This window comes from Zophobas morio, unplaced genomic scaffold (assembly GCF_036711695.1).
Source record: "Zophobas morio isolate AGI-343-1 ecotype UQ-CSIRO unplaced genomic scaffold, CSIRO_AGI_Zmor_V1 ptg001124l, whole genome shotgun sequence".
NCBI lineage: Eukaryota > Metazoa > Arthropoda > Insecta > Coleoptera > Tenebrionidae > Zophobas > Zophobas morio.
Genome location: NW_026973224.1, coordinates 1 through 16,576, shown reverse-complemented (window position 1 = coordinate 16,576; position 16,576 = coordinate 1). Strand labels below are relative to the sequence as shown.

At 26.1% G+C, this 16,576-nt stretch overlaps 1 protein-coding gene and 2 long non-coding RNA genes across 3 annotated transcripts; 1 reads left to right on the top strand and 2 right to left on the bottom strand.

Moving 5' to 3' along the window:
• Window positions 1–1,104: 1,104 nt before the first annotated feature.
• On the bottom strand, window positions 1,105–7,742 carry LOC135122342 (eukaryotic translation initiation factor 3 subunit A-like). Its single transcript, XM_064046538.1, has 16 exons — window positions 7,648–7,742; window positions 7,387–7,573; window positions 7,216–7,331; window positions 6,878–7,017; window positions 6,659–6,800; window positions 5,924–6,009; window positions 5,777–5,870; window positions 5,587–5,725; window positions 5,001–5,127; window positions 4,083–4,232; window positions 3,676–3,906; window positions 3,379–3,445; window positions 1,877–1,939; window positions 1,368–1,473; window positions 1,254–1,311; window positions 1,105–1,196 (listed from the first exon to the last, which is right to left on the bottom strand). Exons 1-15 carry the CDS (start codon window positions 7,709–7,711, stop codon window positions 1,254–1,256), a joined length of 1,770 nt encoding a protein of 589 aa, XP_063902608.1. The 5' UTR covers window positions 7,712–7,742; the 3' UTR covers window positions 1,105–1,196.
• Window positions 7,743–7,865: 123 nt separating this feature from the next.
• On the bottom strand, window positions 7,866–8,659 carry LOC135122340 (uncharacterized). Its single transcript, XR_010279342.1, has 5 exons — window positions 8,578–8,659; window positions 8,437–8,528; window positions 8,233–8,381; window positions 7,984–8,182; window positions 7,866–7,930 (listed from the first exon to the last, which is right to left on the bottom strand). It is a non-coding gene; the product is annotated as an uncharacterized LOC135122340 (long non-coding RNA).
• Window positions 8,660–14,399: 5,740 nt separating this feature from the next.
• Window positions 14,400–15,027, top strand: LOC135122339 (uncharacterized). Its single transcript, XR_010279341.1, has 4 exons — window positions 14,400–14,456; window positions 14,504–14,565; window positions 14,657–14,714; window positions 14,862–15,027. It is a non-coding gene; the product is annotated as an uncharacterized LOC135122339 (long non-coding RNA).
• The last annotated feature ends 1,549 nt before the right edge of the window (window positions 15,028–16,576 follow it).

Below are 16,576 nucleotides of genomic sequence, written 5' to 3'. Positions count from 1 at the left end.
ATTAGTATTAAGTGGCAGAAGATTTTTTCATTTCTAGCTTCTTTTTGCTTTTTATTTTCTTTTTACCAACTTCTTACCGACCACAAAAAAAATTAATTAAATATATACCAAATGTCATTATTAACTAATTTTTTTTTTAAGCATAACTTTAAACCGTTTGGCTGCAAACAATTTAGCCAAAAAATATTTAATTAACAGATATGTTAGTAACCCTAGATAAAGGTAAATAGTTTTATCTTTTTCTAAATATATATGTGGCTTTTTCCTTAACAAAGGCTATTTGTAGTGTTTGCGCTCCCCTTCTCCATGGTTGGCTTTATTATATTCTTTGCATTCACAATTACTTTGCGCTCATTTGATTAGTTTAGTCAATAAGGTCTAAGTGGAACGAAAAATTGAAGTTAAAAAATCAACATAATGAAAACTGTGTCTGTTTATCTCCGAACTAAAAAAAATTCGACTTAATACATCATGGCCGCGACATGCTATGGACACCCATTAGTGGTTGAGGTAAATTATCTCAAGTGATTATGGATAATAACTGACAAAGAAGTATAATATAGAGTACATGCTATACAAAGTGACAAGCATCACTGCGGGCGCTATACCTCATAGCAAGAGTAGATTTCATGAAAAACAAGGTGAATATATTTATTAGAATTTATATGCAACCATGAAAGACCGAAAATCCGCGGCCTCGAGTGTGAGAGTCAAGGCCTCTTAACCACTGAGCTATGACAACATCTCTCAACACTGGTATAATGGCTAGTACGTGCTTGACCTGTTAATCACATCCTATACTTCTTTATGGGATTACTACTCTTCCTAAATTCATCGACAAAGGTATTATATAAGCAGTTGCGAGGTCCACTAATACCCAGTAATACATTGATTGCTCAACTTTAAAGAGGTAGAAATATTGCAATCACGTGTTGTCCATATAATATCTTTAACAGACTTTGTAACTATCTGCGCCATTACTGTTGTAGCTTGGCGTTGGTCTAGAGGGTATTTAAAGATATGCAGTAGTCTACGGGAGGGTTACTAAGTAAATAGTATTTATAAAGCTTAGATAATATAAATATTTGATAAAACTTAAACAGATCAAAATAAATGATGTTTATTTATATATTTTTATCTATACTAGATTTTTATATAAGCTAAGAAGTTCATAGGAGTATTCAACACAGATTTTTCTATGTGTTCATAAAGAAAAGTGTAAACAAGCTTTATAATATGATAACGATAATAACCTATTCTTTCCTTTTCCAAGGAATCTCTTCTTTTTTTTGAGCCCCAAAATTAGATTTTCTTGAATAGTTTCATTAACCATTATAATAAGTATATAAAAATATATTATTTCGTACTTAGTATCCCACAATAAATCTTTTTTTTTCTCGTCTAAACCATAACGGCTCCGTTGCATCTCATAAGCGGATCGCAAACGTGGTTGTTGGTCTTGGGGAGAAGCAGCTATAATAATTAATGGATTATATAAAATTTTAATCTGCTTCTATAACAGTTTATGTATAAAAAATGTTTTATTGGAGTAAAAGTCGTTGTGAATTCCTAAAAGAGGCTAAATACATACAAATTAGCTAAACAAATAGTATGTTTGGTACTTTAAGTATTATAATATCGAAAGCACATGCTTTTAATAGGTAGCTTGAAATAGATTAGTAAAAGTTCATTTAGGCTACACAACAATTCTTAAACCCCCAAAGTATAATGATAACCAAACAACTATATATAAACTGGTTAAGACAGGCAATAAGAAAAAAAATTCTTATTGGACTTTTTTACCAAGGACAAAATAAAAAAAATAATCAGTTCATAAATCCTGGAAAATATGAAAAATGTATAAAAATCAGGAAACCATTGGAAGAAGGCTCACAGCTTTTTTGCTTTCGCTCAGGAAATCCGAAACCATAACTTTTCACTTATAGGATACATAAAAAAAGGAATATGAGGCAATGCAAATCAAAAATAACATGTAATAATCAGGATGACGCCTGTGTGTTGAATACAACTGATGATTCATAATAGTAAAAAGTATTATAATAATTAAAAATATAAAATATTTAAAATAAACCTTGAGTTTTTCTTTCGTTCTTAAAAATGTTTAAAAAAAAAGTGAAAAAAATTAAAGTTTTTTATACTCATTAAGAATTCATTATAAATATTTTTACTATTATAACATTAAAAGAAAATAAACACTATTATTAGTTTCTATAACTTTTATTATTCAATTATATACTTTACTTTGCTTTATATTTTATTATATTTTTATTATAATAATAAACAAAAATATTCGTGTTAATAATATTTAACTTTAATAATTATAAATATATAAATATATAATTGGTATTTCTATTACTTTAAATTTTTCATTCGTTATAATATTTTTTTAATGTGTCTGAATTAATTTTTTTTTAATTAAAGAATATTTATTTAGCTTAATTATTATTAATGTAATAATTAGTTCCATTTATCATATTATTATAGTTTACGTTTTTAATTCATTATAAATATATTAGGTTTTCAAGGTTAATTTTCATACAAATTTTATGAAAAATAATAATAATAAAATTAAACATAAAATTAAATATATTTAATTATATTTTAGTTTTAAATAAATATTAGTGATTTATTCTAGCAGTTTATTAGTTTTTAATATTATATTTATTTCAAGCATTTAATAATATTATGATAATAATAATGGTAAGTTATATATTTTAATATAGAAGTTTCTGAATTTTTGTTTTTATATACATTTTCTTATTCTTCTAATTGTTATTATATAAATTTTTAAAATTGATAAGAAAATTATCATCATTAAGATTTTAACATGCACATCATATTTATTACTTTATATTGATTTACACTTTATTACATTACAAATTTATATAAATTTTTTTTTTTATTTTTACTCCAAAATTTTTATATCCATTATATCTAAAATATTTAATATTCTCAACGATTATATGTTTATTATTACTAATTTATTTTTTTTTATTTTTTTTTAAGTATAAATTTGAAGATTTTATTTTACTTTATTTATATACAACGCTTTTGTTAACTTCTTTTATAAAGATTATCATTCAATTATACTATAATAATAAGATATTCATAATATTTTATTTTCCATCATTTTCTTTATATATACAATTTATTTTTCTTTTAAATATTTCTATTTACTTCCTATTGTTTTATTATATTTTCTATCATTAATTTTTATAGAGAATTATTTTTATATTTACTTCTTTTGACTTTTAGTACACTCCCCTTTTTTTATTTTTTATAATAAATAATATTTATATTATCAATTTATATTTCAAATAATAAATTATATTAAAACTTAATAATAATAATGATTACATCTTCTGTTTTCTTTAACATTATCATGTGATTGCTCCACTTCTCGAGAGGGCGGATTAGTACGTCCCTATAAAAAAATTCAATCAATAAAAAGTATGAAAAATAATAAAGATCAATAAGAATGAGCTATATAGAATCGTAAAAAAAAGGCAAACGCTAAAATAAATATAAAACTAATAAATAGAAGCTCATAACACAACAAAATAATACGTAATAATTATAATTTATAATAAAAGTAAATAAGGTGATAAAAACAAAAAAAATATTACAATAATTAGAATAAAGATATAGACTGACACGGGGCCCGGCGGTTTCCCATTTTCCCTCGTTAGCGCTTTGCTCACGTGCTTTAGCTTCTTCCTCCAATCGTTTTTGTTCTTCTTCCAGGCGGGCTTTTGCTTCTCTAGCTTGGCGCTCTTTTTCAAGTGCCTCTTCGCGCTTCTTTCTTGCTTCTTTTTCTTCTTTTTCTTTCCGCTTTTGAGCGGCTAAACGCTCTTCTTCTTCTCGCTTCTGTTGCAGTCGTTGTTCCTTTGAATATAAAAATAGTAGTTTTTTCATTAATAATATTAATAAAGTTTTTATTAACAAGACATTAAAGGTAATGAGTTTTAGAAAATAAACATGAGTAAAAATAAATATAGAATATAATAGTATTAAGTTTTAACATTCAAATAAAATTATTATTAATAATAATATAAACAAACGCGTTTTTCTAGTAGGACTTTCTGAATGCGAGGTTTAAAGTTCTGCTGTAACTTTTCTAAGTAAAGTTGTTCCTCTTTCACTTTTCTACTGTTCAAAATTTGGTCTTTAGCTTCAAGCATTTTAGTAATATTCGCTTTAATAAGAAGAGCCTGACAATATCATGGTATATACCAATAATAAAAAAACCCTTAAAATATAACAAATACATAAAATTATATAAAAAATTCTGATAATATTAAGGAGAAATAATAGTAAAAAAAAACATTGAGATTATAAAAGATAAATATTAATTAAGAAAAACTTTAATAATAAAATTAATTAAAAAAATAAATAAAAAATGAAGTACATAAAATATTAAATAATAAAAAAAACTTTTACAGTTATAATATATATAATACAAATTCAAATTATTATTATAATATTATGGATAAACACAAAAGCAATAAAAATGTATTATTAAAAATTATATATATATATATATATGAAAAATGATATAAATAATATTAAAAAAAAAGTTAATATAAATAAAAACTTTTAATATATTAAATAATAATATATAATCATAATAAACAGTAAAATAATAGACCAAAATAAGAGAAAATAGTATAAACTAAATAATAACAGAAATATAATAAATATAGTACATAATGACGGCAATTGAAAAAAATGATTAAATATACAATAAAAAATAATAAGAACTTTTTCGCGCAGCAAAATAAATAAAATAGAATATATTAAATATTTTATAAATATATAAAACTTTCTAAAAATAATTAATAAATTAAATATAGAAATATTAAATACAAAATAATAAATTTTCGAGCCACAAAATTGATAAATAAAAATAAAAATATAAAAAATAATGAATAATTAAAACTTCAAAAATAAAAGAAAATTAATTATAATAGAACAAAAACTTTTTCGTGCTGCAAACGTTCTCTTTCCACTCTCAATAAAAACTGCTCCTTTAAGTATTTTTTATCTTCAGTAACTTTTTTCGTTCTTTCCGCGATCATTTTGGGGATCATTATTAAACGTTTAGCCCTATAAAAAATAATGGAATATAAATATCCATAAATAATAATAAATATAAAAACATTAAATTTTAAGGGTCACGCGGTTATAACGTTAATTTAATGACAATTTGAAAAATTCACTAAAAAAAAGGCAATGCATAAACAAACCAATGAGAACTGAAAGCAGACACCCGGCAAAAAGCGGAGTGCGCTTTTAAAGAAACCTTAAAAAAAAATAATTACCTTAAACAATAATTATTACCGTCAGTTTATAAAACTGTGGTAGCAATTACAGAGAACCAAATGAAAAAAGATAAACAAATAACGCTAAAAAAAAAAGCTGATTAAATAGCATGTCTTTCCACTTTATACTGTGACACACGAAAAAAGGCACTGCCCAATCAATGAACCTCTTTAATAACACACGTGCCATTGGATGTGTTTAAAAATATAGATAATATTTATAGTGATAAATTAATGATGAAGCCTTTCAAAATGATCTAAACGTCTTTCCGCTCGACTTATTTTAAGTTCGTGTTCTTTTGTAAGTTTTTCGAGTTTCTTCTGTTCCTCTTGAACTTTTAAGATTCTTTCAAGTTCAAGTTTTTCCAAAAGTTTTAGACGTTCTAATAATAATGATAATAACAATAATAATTAGTAATTATAATAATTATCGCCTTCTTCTTCCTTTTGAGCTTTTAATTCTGATATTCGTTGTAGTTCTTTCTGATGTTCTTCAGCAAGTTGCCTTTCTTTCAGCTGCTGAGAGTACTAATAATAATAGTTATAGTAATAATAATAATAATAGTAATAATAATAATGACTCGATCGCTCTGGTTATATTCTGCTTCTACAAGGGAACGTCGAAGTTCAATTTCATTTTTTCTAGCGAGAAGTTTTTCTCTTTCAACTATAAAAATAATAATTATAAATAATATAATAATACATTATGATACTAGTAAGTTGAATAATAAACAAAGAAAGCAATTGAAAAAATATTAATATAATAATGCACATAGCAATAACAGCAAATGAGTATATATATAATGATAATAAATAGTAAAACATATTATAATCATAATTAAAATAATAGCGATAATAAATAAAAGTGAGAGACGAGGTGAGAAGTTATAAAAACAAACTAAAGATAATTGTTTCAAGTTTTATTTAAAAAAAATAGTAGAAAAACTAATAGATAATATAACGACTTATAAACTGAATAATATTAAGATGTATTCTAACAAAATGATAAATACATGACCAATCAAATTAATAATATAACGAAAAGTAAAAGATCTATCCCAGCTAAATAGTTTGATTATTACTACTTTATTAGGTCTTAAAATAATTAACAAAATATAAAGATAATAGTTATAATGGTAAAATAATATACTTTTTAATTTTTTTTATAATATAATTAAAATACAACAATTTGCCTTTCTTAATATATTAATAAGCGGTGTTATACCAAAAAAATAAATAAGCGACCAAGCAAACTAATAAAGCAAAAAAAGAAGTTTTTGCATTTTATTCGTCTATAACAATGCACTATGACAAACCTTCCACATAATTGCTTTGAAAAGTAAACGTCGCTATTTTCTTTGCTTTTACTGAAGCTTCAATGGAGGGATCAATGACTTGACACGCATCATAAAGTTTCCGGCAAAGTTGAGTCAATAAAGTTTGCATGGTAGAAGATTGCTATATAGAGTTTTATTTTAATACTAGTACTGAAAGTAAAAAAATTTCATATAAATGTTTATTATTATTATGAAAACCATAATTTGCTTGTGAAGAGGCTCCACTTCAGAAGAATAAAACAAATCCGCTCCGAAGGAAACAGTTTGCGTGCGATGATTAATTCGCGCTTGCAGGATTCGCTCTTTTACGCTTTTAAGAATAATATCATGAAGTTCTCCTATGGCCAATCAAATAATATCATATAATATATTTACCAATCATAACATAATTATATAATAAGCTGCGATTAATAAAAAAAATACATCCTTAAACAACCAATTAAAAAAAAGACATAATACGCACCACCTAAACTAACCCATCATTTACTTAAAAAGTCTATCCAAATAACCAAGCATAAAAAATAAAACTTCCATACTTTGAGAGCAAAAAGGAATAACTTCTTGCAAACTGGAAATGGTAATGGTCTCATAAACTTTAGCCAATTGTTGCAAAGCACGAGTGGCTGCCGTTCTTTTCATAGGTTCTGCGTACCTTATAACCACCAAAGTAATTATAAAGAACGGCCTAAAATAACATAAATAAACACATGCGATAGTGCTCGTTATTTTGGATCGAATCAAAAAGACTAGAAACTCGCTGGCACAAATCCAGCGGATGGAAATCGAGTTCCAGCCAATTATAAAGGGGCTGCAGACTAGAATCAGCTAGTCGAATGGTGTCTTTAATATTGAGTTCTTTTAAGAGGAGCTCCTTCGAGGAGGTCGTCGAAAGACCTGCAAAGTAGTTTCTTAAAAAAGTTTTCTTTTTTTTTTATTTAACAAACTATTCTAATTGATTAGTACAGCACCGAGTAAGTAAGTTAAGCGACGAGCACACTTTTCTTGCTCTTCGTCAACTTCTAAATAATCCATTTTGGGCAAGCTAGGAGGGACTATTAGCGCAGCAAGAAGAGCTATAATGATGATAATATAATAATAATAATAATAATAATAATAATAATAATAATAATAATAATAATAATAAAATAATAAAATGCCTCGAGTTGCTAAAACTTCGCATTCCTTATTTGAAAGATTTTTCTTCTGTTCTTTAGTAAGACAAAACAACTTGTGGAGTGCGTAAGCGTGAAACTATTAAATAATATTAATAATAACAATTCAATGATGATAAGAATGATAACAACCAAAAAGTTGTTGGACTGCCAAAGAATCATTGCAAGTTTTTCATAATAACGAGCCAATAAGGAAGCGTGAGGAGGACGAGTTGAAGCCGCCATGAGGGTCTTAATATCCTCCAATGAGCGAAAACCTTCTTGCCAAAGCTCCAATGAAGTAGCGACATCCAACTGTAAAAAACGGGTTTCCATGTTGATATGAAGTGCTCTAAATTATAAGAATAAGCAGTAAACAAATAATGATAATAATAACAAAACTCTGGAGAAGTCAAGTTGATAGCCGCTTGTGGATTGGCGAATTTCTGGCCAGTCGTTCGATTCCGAAGAAGCTCGGCCAACCGTCGGTACTCAGATTTTCGATTATAAGTTTTGCAAAAGGAAAAAGCACGACGGGCCATTTCTTGGTACTTTTATTATTAATAAATGATTATTATTACTATAAATAATAATAACAAACACAACTTGAAACTCCAATTTGGGCAAAACTCTCAAGATTTCCAGTACAGTACGATAAGCTTCCCACAGAAAACGAATCCACGGAGTTAAAAGTTCGCCTGCATCACAATAGTTATGTATAAATCATAATAAATAATAACTAAACACCTTCAGTTCTGGATTGCACATTTTCTCCGCTTACTGTCGACAATATTAAATTTTCTGGAGTTTCATAATTTTCAAAATCTTCAACAACTAATAAATAAATAAAAATAGTACATATAAACTAAAGAAAAAATAATTATAATTAAGAAACAATACTTATACTTATTTTTTAAAATTTATAAAATAATTTATTTTATTTGTATAAATAATAAAAATATTAATATTAATTTTATTATAAAAAGTAAAAATAAAATCTAATCCAGATTATAATAATAAAACACATCGAAAAATTTTGAACAAGTATAATAACATTTATTTTAAAAAATTTAAAAAAGTGGGAAACTATAAGATATTGTTCATTAATATAAAATTATATATAATACTAATATAACTTATAAATAATAATAGATTATAACAATGATAAAAAGGAAAAAATTCAAAAAAAGCAAATGATAGCATTTATTACTAAAAGTAAAGAAAAATTAATTATTTAAAAAGTAATAATAAATTTATAATTAAAAATTATTCGCAGTATAATATATTGTAATAAAAAATAATAAAAAGCAATAAAAATTAATAACAAACGAATTTTTTATAAATAATTTATTATTATATAATACGAATGAATATTAAAAAAATAAGTATAATAAGACTTATTATAAAAGATATAATAAATCATAACTTAAATATACTAATAAAAAGTAAAATAAATACTTATTATGAAAAGTAAAAATTTATTATCTGCATGTAAAAAGCAAATTTATAATTACATCAGGAAAATATATAATAATTTATTATTACAAATTGCTGATAAAAAGGTAAATTTATTACCATAAATATTTTTTTTAATAAATATTATAACTTATTACAATTTAAAAAATTAGTAAAGCATAATATCAAGAAAAAAAATTTATATAATAATAAAAATTAATTAAAATTTACTATATTATTATAATAAATAATAATAAAAAGTAAAACAAGTATTACTATTATAATAATATAAAATATAAAGTAAAAATAGGAGATATATTAATATGATAATTATTATAATAGTAAAAATAAATTTGTAAAATTTATATATAAAAAAATGCGAAGAATTTAATTAAAAAAAAATATTAAAAATATTGTAAGTAAAATTAATTTATCAAAATAAAGTTCGAAAAGTAAAATAATGTAATAAAATTATTTAATATAAAATAATATAAGCACAAAAAAAAAGTAAACTAATTAATTTTAAAAAAAAAGTATTATGAAAAGTAAGTATAAATACTTATACTTTACTGATTTATTAAAAAAATTAACATAAAAGTAAAATAATATTTACTATTAATTTTTTTTATAATAAAATACTATTAAAGTAAAAATAATATACTATTTGATAAATAATGATAATAAAAATTATTAATAACTGATCTTATAATTTCTTCTATAGTTTATAAGTTTTACATAAATTTTAATACCATCTACAATCCATTATTAATCTAATATAATTGACTTTCAAGTATAAATCGGTAAAATATAATAAATAAATAATAACTTTCAAATAGAAAATATGTATTTAAATTTATAAATAATAAAAAGTTTATAAAAAACTACAAGTTCAATAATAATTTTTTATTATATTTAATAAATTAAGTATTAAATATAATTCATATAAATAATAAATAAACGTATTATAATATTATAATAATTAACTATAATTTTAAAAAGTTAATATAATTTATGTGAAAACTACAAAACAGTAAAATTTAATAAAAACTTTAAATTTTAAAATAAGTTTATAAAAAAAATTTTTACCAACTTTACTATGAAACTTTCTTTTTAATATATAGTTGAGATGGTAAAAAAAAGGTAATAAAACTAAATAATCTGAATAATATAAGTTACTTATCAATTATTAACGCTGTCAAGAACTATTTTTTCTAAAAAAATATATATTATCCCTTACAGAAACTATTAAAATTAAGTAACTATATAAGAATAAACTTTACTAAAAATTAGTCAGAAGGAGATAATTTAATAATTTTTGATTAAAATTTCTTAATTTCGAACAAACTTACATAATAACAATAAGAAATAATATACCGATTTTAAAAGGCTCACTATACATAAAAAATTCTATAAATATAAATTTATGAGAATATTTAATTTATAATAAAACATAAAAAATACTATTTTATCTAATGAAAATATATAACATTTATATAATAAACAAATAAAAATCTGCAAAAGTTTGCCAAAAATATTGCATATATTAAAAATAATAATAAAGATTTACGACATACATAATAAAAAATAATAGAATACTATATATAATTATATTAAATGATAACATGAACGAATTAAAAAAAATTAAAAAAGGAAAATAATAAATAAAAAATAATACAGAATAAAGGAATTCAACAGTACGAAACAAATAATTAAAACAATAACATAATTAGAATTATTAATATAAAATAAATAAACTAAAACAAAAATCTATTTTTATAATCCTAAAAAATTAAAAAAAAACAAAAATTTATTAAAAAATTTACTGTCAGTCTCCAGGACAGCGACCTCAGACAATCCGAGTGCAATCGCCAAGTCGCGTTTGGCTTGTTCTGTTCGGGCTTCAGCTTGACTAACAAAATAAATCATAATCTTCTCTAAACTTTGCAAGTTCGCCTGTTGGCAAACATTTTTAAATTGGTGTAGGCCATCTTTAGCAATTTTGGTTTTCCTTTTTTCAGTACCTTATAAAGAACAATTTATTAAATTATTATATAGAAAAAAAGAAAGTTAAAACTTACAAAGATCCAAAAAAAGTGAAATAATTTCTTCAAAAGTAGGAGACCACTGTCGATTACGTTTATTAGTAATAACCTCGTACAAGCCTTCAAGCGCGGATGACTTTTTATCAACTTCGATAAGCTCTAGTGTAATTAAAAATTTATTAAATATAAAATTTGTAAAACTGCCACTAAGACTTAAAATTCTTAACTACATAGCGAAAAAAAGTTAAAAAGAAGAAATAAGTCATAAATAAGATTACTAACTTTACCTCTTGCCCTTTTTAAGGCGTATTCTGGTTTCGAAAAGTAACCCATACTTGCTGATTCAATCCTTGGTTTACAATAAAGTAAAAAAGGTTATATTAACAAAAAATTAAAGATACTCTGTAACTGTAGAATACTAACCTTTTTACGTAAACTATAAAAGTTTTTTATAGAACCAGCACAAAAAAGTTGAAAAACTATTAACCAGATGCCCTACAGAGAAGTTTAGCCACCTGATAAGCACGTGCAGAAACGTTCGATTCGGTATAATCCGAATTGTTAACGTTGAGAGATAAGGAAGGATTTCTTCTATCTCTGTCACGATAATATTCTGTATACTGTACTGCATGCAAGAGGTGCAAGAGATATTATATTGCTTTAATTTTATAAATTAAGAACTAAAGCGACTGCCTAACAATTTTAATTATGCTTTTGTCAATTATGATCAGGAAAAGAAAGGAAATTTTTTACCACGGTAATTAGGCCCAATTATACAATTTCATTTGCACGGAAAAAACGGCGTTCTTGGACGTTCCCGTCTAAACCCAGAATTTAACGTGATTTGCGCTTGTTCCTGAGTGGCAACGAGGCGCAGGCCAAGACCGCCTTATTACAAAATACCTTGCGATTGAAAATAGCGCTATTAGAATTAACAATTTTCAAAATATTTCTTGCGAACATACTGAAAAGAAAAAAAGATTAATTATAAACCTTCTGCGTACCAAAAAGGTGTGTTCCTGATAGTGTATTAACCACATTCTTAAACATCTTACAGATACAGTTATAACAACCTCAATTTACTCATTATTAATCATTTTATGAGTCCTGTACATTTTCTGAACGATGGAAAAGAGCAACAGTCTTGTGTATCCCTTAATTAATGTGTTTTTCTTCAACTTATTAAGCCAACCGTACTGTAAAGAGTACTGGTTGCACACCAGTGTTTCAGTTTGGATGCCAAGGGGTCACTCTATTCCGCAGCAGCTTTTGCGTTATTCTGAACTCGTCTCGAAAGGGTTAATAACAATAAGTCTTCATGTGCACTATTTTTAGGTATCAAAAAAGCATTTGAGAGGGTATGGCAAGCTGGGCTGTTAACGAACCTATCTATCCTTAAAATACCAAGTTACCTCCTTTTCTTCTACAGTTTTTTCTGCACCGAGGGAAATTTATGTCAAAGTGGGAAAAGCTAGCTCATCTTTTAAAGAACTGGCAGTTCTACAAGGCTTACTACTAGATCCCATCTTATTTGCATTATACATTTTGGCCATACCCCGACCTATAAAAACCTCCACTTTTTTTTGTCACAGTTTACGGATATACGACCCTCAATGCCTGCTTGAAATCTCGTTCTCTAGTTTTAAAAACACTGCAAACCTATGTTTCTGCACTTGAGATAGGGTCTGATCAGCGGCGAAGACTATTTAATTCTTTTAAGAACTAAGCTATTTGTAACGAAGAGGAATCGTTCAACGAAAGCATCTATTTTAACGCTTTGCGACCAAGCATCCCCCCGGCACACGGAAGTAAGTACTTTATTGCCTAGATCGACAAGCAATTCTTGTGGCGCTATAAATTAACTACCTCATCTACAACTCGTAGTTAGCTATTAAAAAACTTGATCTTCCCTTGTGTAAATACAATTTTTTCTCAATAAAGAACGAACTTAAGTAGTAATATTAACAATAAAGAAAAAGACACTATAGATCTCGTATATAATATAAACATTTCCCGGTAAGCAAAATAGAACTATTTGAAGACGGTTTTATTTGGTATTTGCAGTCTAAGTAATCTGGAGTTATTATTAATCACAAGTTCAAGTGGGATGCTCACTTAAAATAGAGAATTTATAACTATGGAATAGTTCTATAACCCCTACTTTGCAAAAAGAGTGAATTAATTTCTAATAATAAGCTGCTTCTTTATACATGCATGTTAAAATCTACACCTACATATGTCACTTTCACTTGCATCTACTATTCTACATGACTTAAAGCTATAAATACTACAATTTTTTTTAACGTATCGACGCCATGTGGTATAGAAACTTGCCTCTGCACTTGAACTATGATTAAATTATGGCACTAATAGAATACAATGCAAAGCGCTCACTCCATCGAGATATTCAATACATTAATAACCTACGACTTTTTGTGGAATACCAAATGTAGAAGACTTAGGCACCTTTTTACATTAAATAATGCTCATAAACTGAATACTAGAAGTTTATTAATAAAAAGAAATGGTAATTTCATTAACTAATTAAAAATATGATGATTCTACAATTATATAAATGAACTGCAACTAACGTGCGCTTCATACTATATAACCATAAAAGATTACTTTTCCTTCTGGGTTCTATTATTCAACCCTTTTAAGCAGTATAAAGTGCATATATTCTAGACTATAGCACTCCAACTTTACAAATAAATATACAATAAAGCATCTTAGCTTCCGCATCTTAGCTTCCTTTATTTTCGATTCTCCCCTCCTCATTTTACTTTCATCTTTATTTTCAGTTATAAAGATATATAAAGCTTATTTTATCATATTATTTTAACCTCAAGCTAGGAGATCTTTTACTAAAGTGTCAATTCCTAACACTGCTTAAATTTACTTTTTAAAAAGAAGATGCCCTTGCAGACGGTGCCAAGTTCAACTGATTTCCTCCAAGAAGCTCTCCGACGTGACCAGCATTGCCATGTTGGCTACCCTACAAAAAAACCCTTTGGGCTTGGGGGTTATTAAACAACTACAAGGGTACGAAAACTAGCATTAATTTTTCAATGTTTTCTCTCGCCACGTTAACATTTTGCTTCTTGACTGCTTGTTATGCTGGTTATAAAGGTTTGAACTTTTTGCCTTTTGTTTAAACATAAACTTACAATACCAAGAAAATATACTTAGGCAAGAGTCCTGGTCAAAACACAAAGACACGACGGAGTTTTCTAGTGAAGTAATATTTATAAAAAGAAAACCTTGCATAGTTCCTTAGACATATTATTCAACTTTTTAATTAGTATTGGTCGGTTTATGGTTTTTAACAGAATTTAGGGCTCCATTACTTCTTTCTATACGACCTTGATGAAAACAAAAAGTTAGATGGTAAATGCCTCTTTATTTTTTTTTGGGCAGAAACAAGAAGCTTTTTTAAAGAGTCCTTACGTAAATTATTTCCTTGTAATAACTTAAATATATTTTTAAAGGTCTCTATTATAAATTATATAATGACACTGACCGAAATTGTTTTAGGTAACGAACTGATACTACTCTTAGAGGAAAAAGCTGATTTAGCTAAAAGAGATGATGACTATATGATTTCTTATGTTGAAGGGATTCTAGATCAAGTTGATAAGAATGGGGATGGCTACATAGACTTGGAAGAATATACAACTTATAATAATAAACTCGGAAGTTCTTCCGCAACATTCGATGCGCTTTTTCGAAAAAATAAAAAAGTTATAAACTATTTTTTAAAGGTCCTAATAACGCTCTTTTCTATTAGTTTTAGACGGGGACTAGTGTATTTGAGATAAAAAGTTCTTATTAAGTTTTTCGTATATTGAGAGCTTTGCCCAAAACTCGAACTCGAAATGTCTAAACCTTTTTAATATTTAAAGCCTGTACTCCGTGAAGGTCTTTAGGACCCCCTTAAAAGTTTTGTTCCTTTTAAGTACGTACTTCTACTTAAGTCATCCACACAAGCATACTCACTAGCCTTTTACTTAAAATAAAGCACGATTTTGAGAACCTTTTTGAGGCCGCTTTATACATATGGAAAACGTAGTTTATTATAATATTATAAACTTTATACTAAAAAATTTATTTTCTTTACTGCTGGAGTACTAAACAAGGACAGTCAATTTAGGATATATTTAGAATTTTTTAAAAAAAACAATGGTTTGAGTTGTGTTTTAATTATCAACACTAATAATCCGTTAAACGTAACGGTGTTTAGTATGTGTTGGATTGAAATTAACTGTTTGTATTTATATCCCTTAACCTCAGTTAATTAAATTTTATAAAAAAAAGTTCAATTTTTAGTCTTATGTATTGTAGGGTTGATACTACGGGTAAAGAGGTTCAAACAAAGCCTAACTTCCCGATTATGAAGGTATATGGGTGGTAACCTTTTTTAATAAAAATAATAAAAATACTTAAATTTTGAATACTTGTACTACGCTTAAGTTAATCAAAGAAAATTCCTGATAGTTTTTAGAGTTAGCACTTGCTTGCTCACTTGCAGCCAAGGCCAAAGGGGACCTCCACAGCAGCCGTTAACCAAAAAAATTAATAGCCAGGAAAACCCCTACTGTTCTCAAGTAAAGCCCCCCCAATCAAAGTTCTTAACTTTTTCGCGCCAATTTTAATATCTTTTTTTCGCGCTTTTAGTGATTCATACAAAAAGCTGACTCTTATTATCACCCCAAATCGGGTTTACCGCCCAAAAAGTTTTGTAAAATTAAGATTGGCCGTGTCCCAGAAAAAGAGTTAAAGTGGGGACTGAATGACAAGCAAAACCACCTTATTAACACTCGACCTTTATAGTAACTCGTTGGTTGCCTAGTAAATTTTATCGGTTTTCCCGTTTCTTTTCCTTCTATTTATTTGGGATTGTTTTGTACTAAATAATTCAAGCGTTGACACTATATCTCGGGTTTTTAGTAATTTTTAAAATATTTTATTTTGAAGGTCGTTCTTATCCAAAAGGACAGCCTTCTCTTTTATAAACTTTTTACAATGCTGCACTAACTAATGCCGTTGTATATTTAGTAACTTTTTTTTTTTAAACTGGTAATTCTTAAGATCACCTGTGAATTTTAAATATACTTCGTGGTTGTAAATATACTGTCATGATGTCTTCAAATTATGTAAAAATTGAAAAAATAGGTCAGGGAACTTATGGGGTCGTCTATAAGGTGTTCAATAGTGCTTTGGTACAAATAAATTAATTTAGTAAATTTATT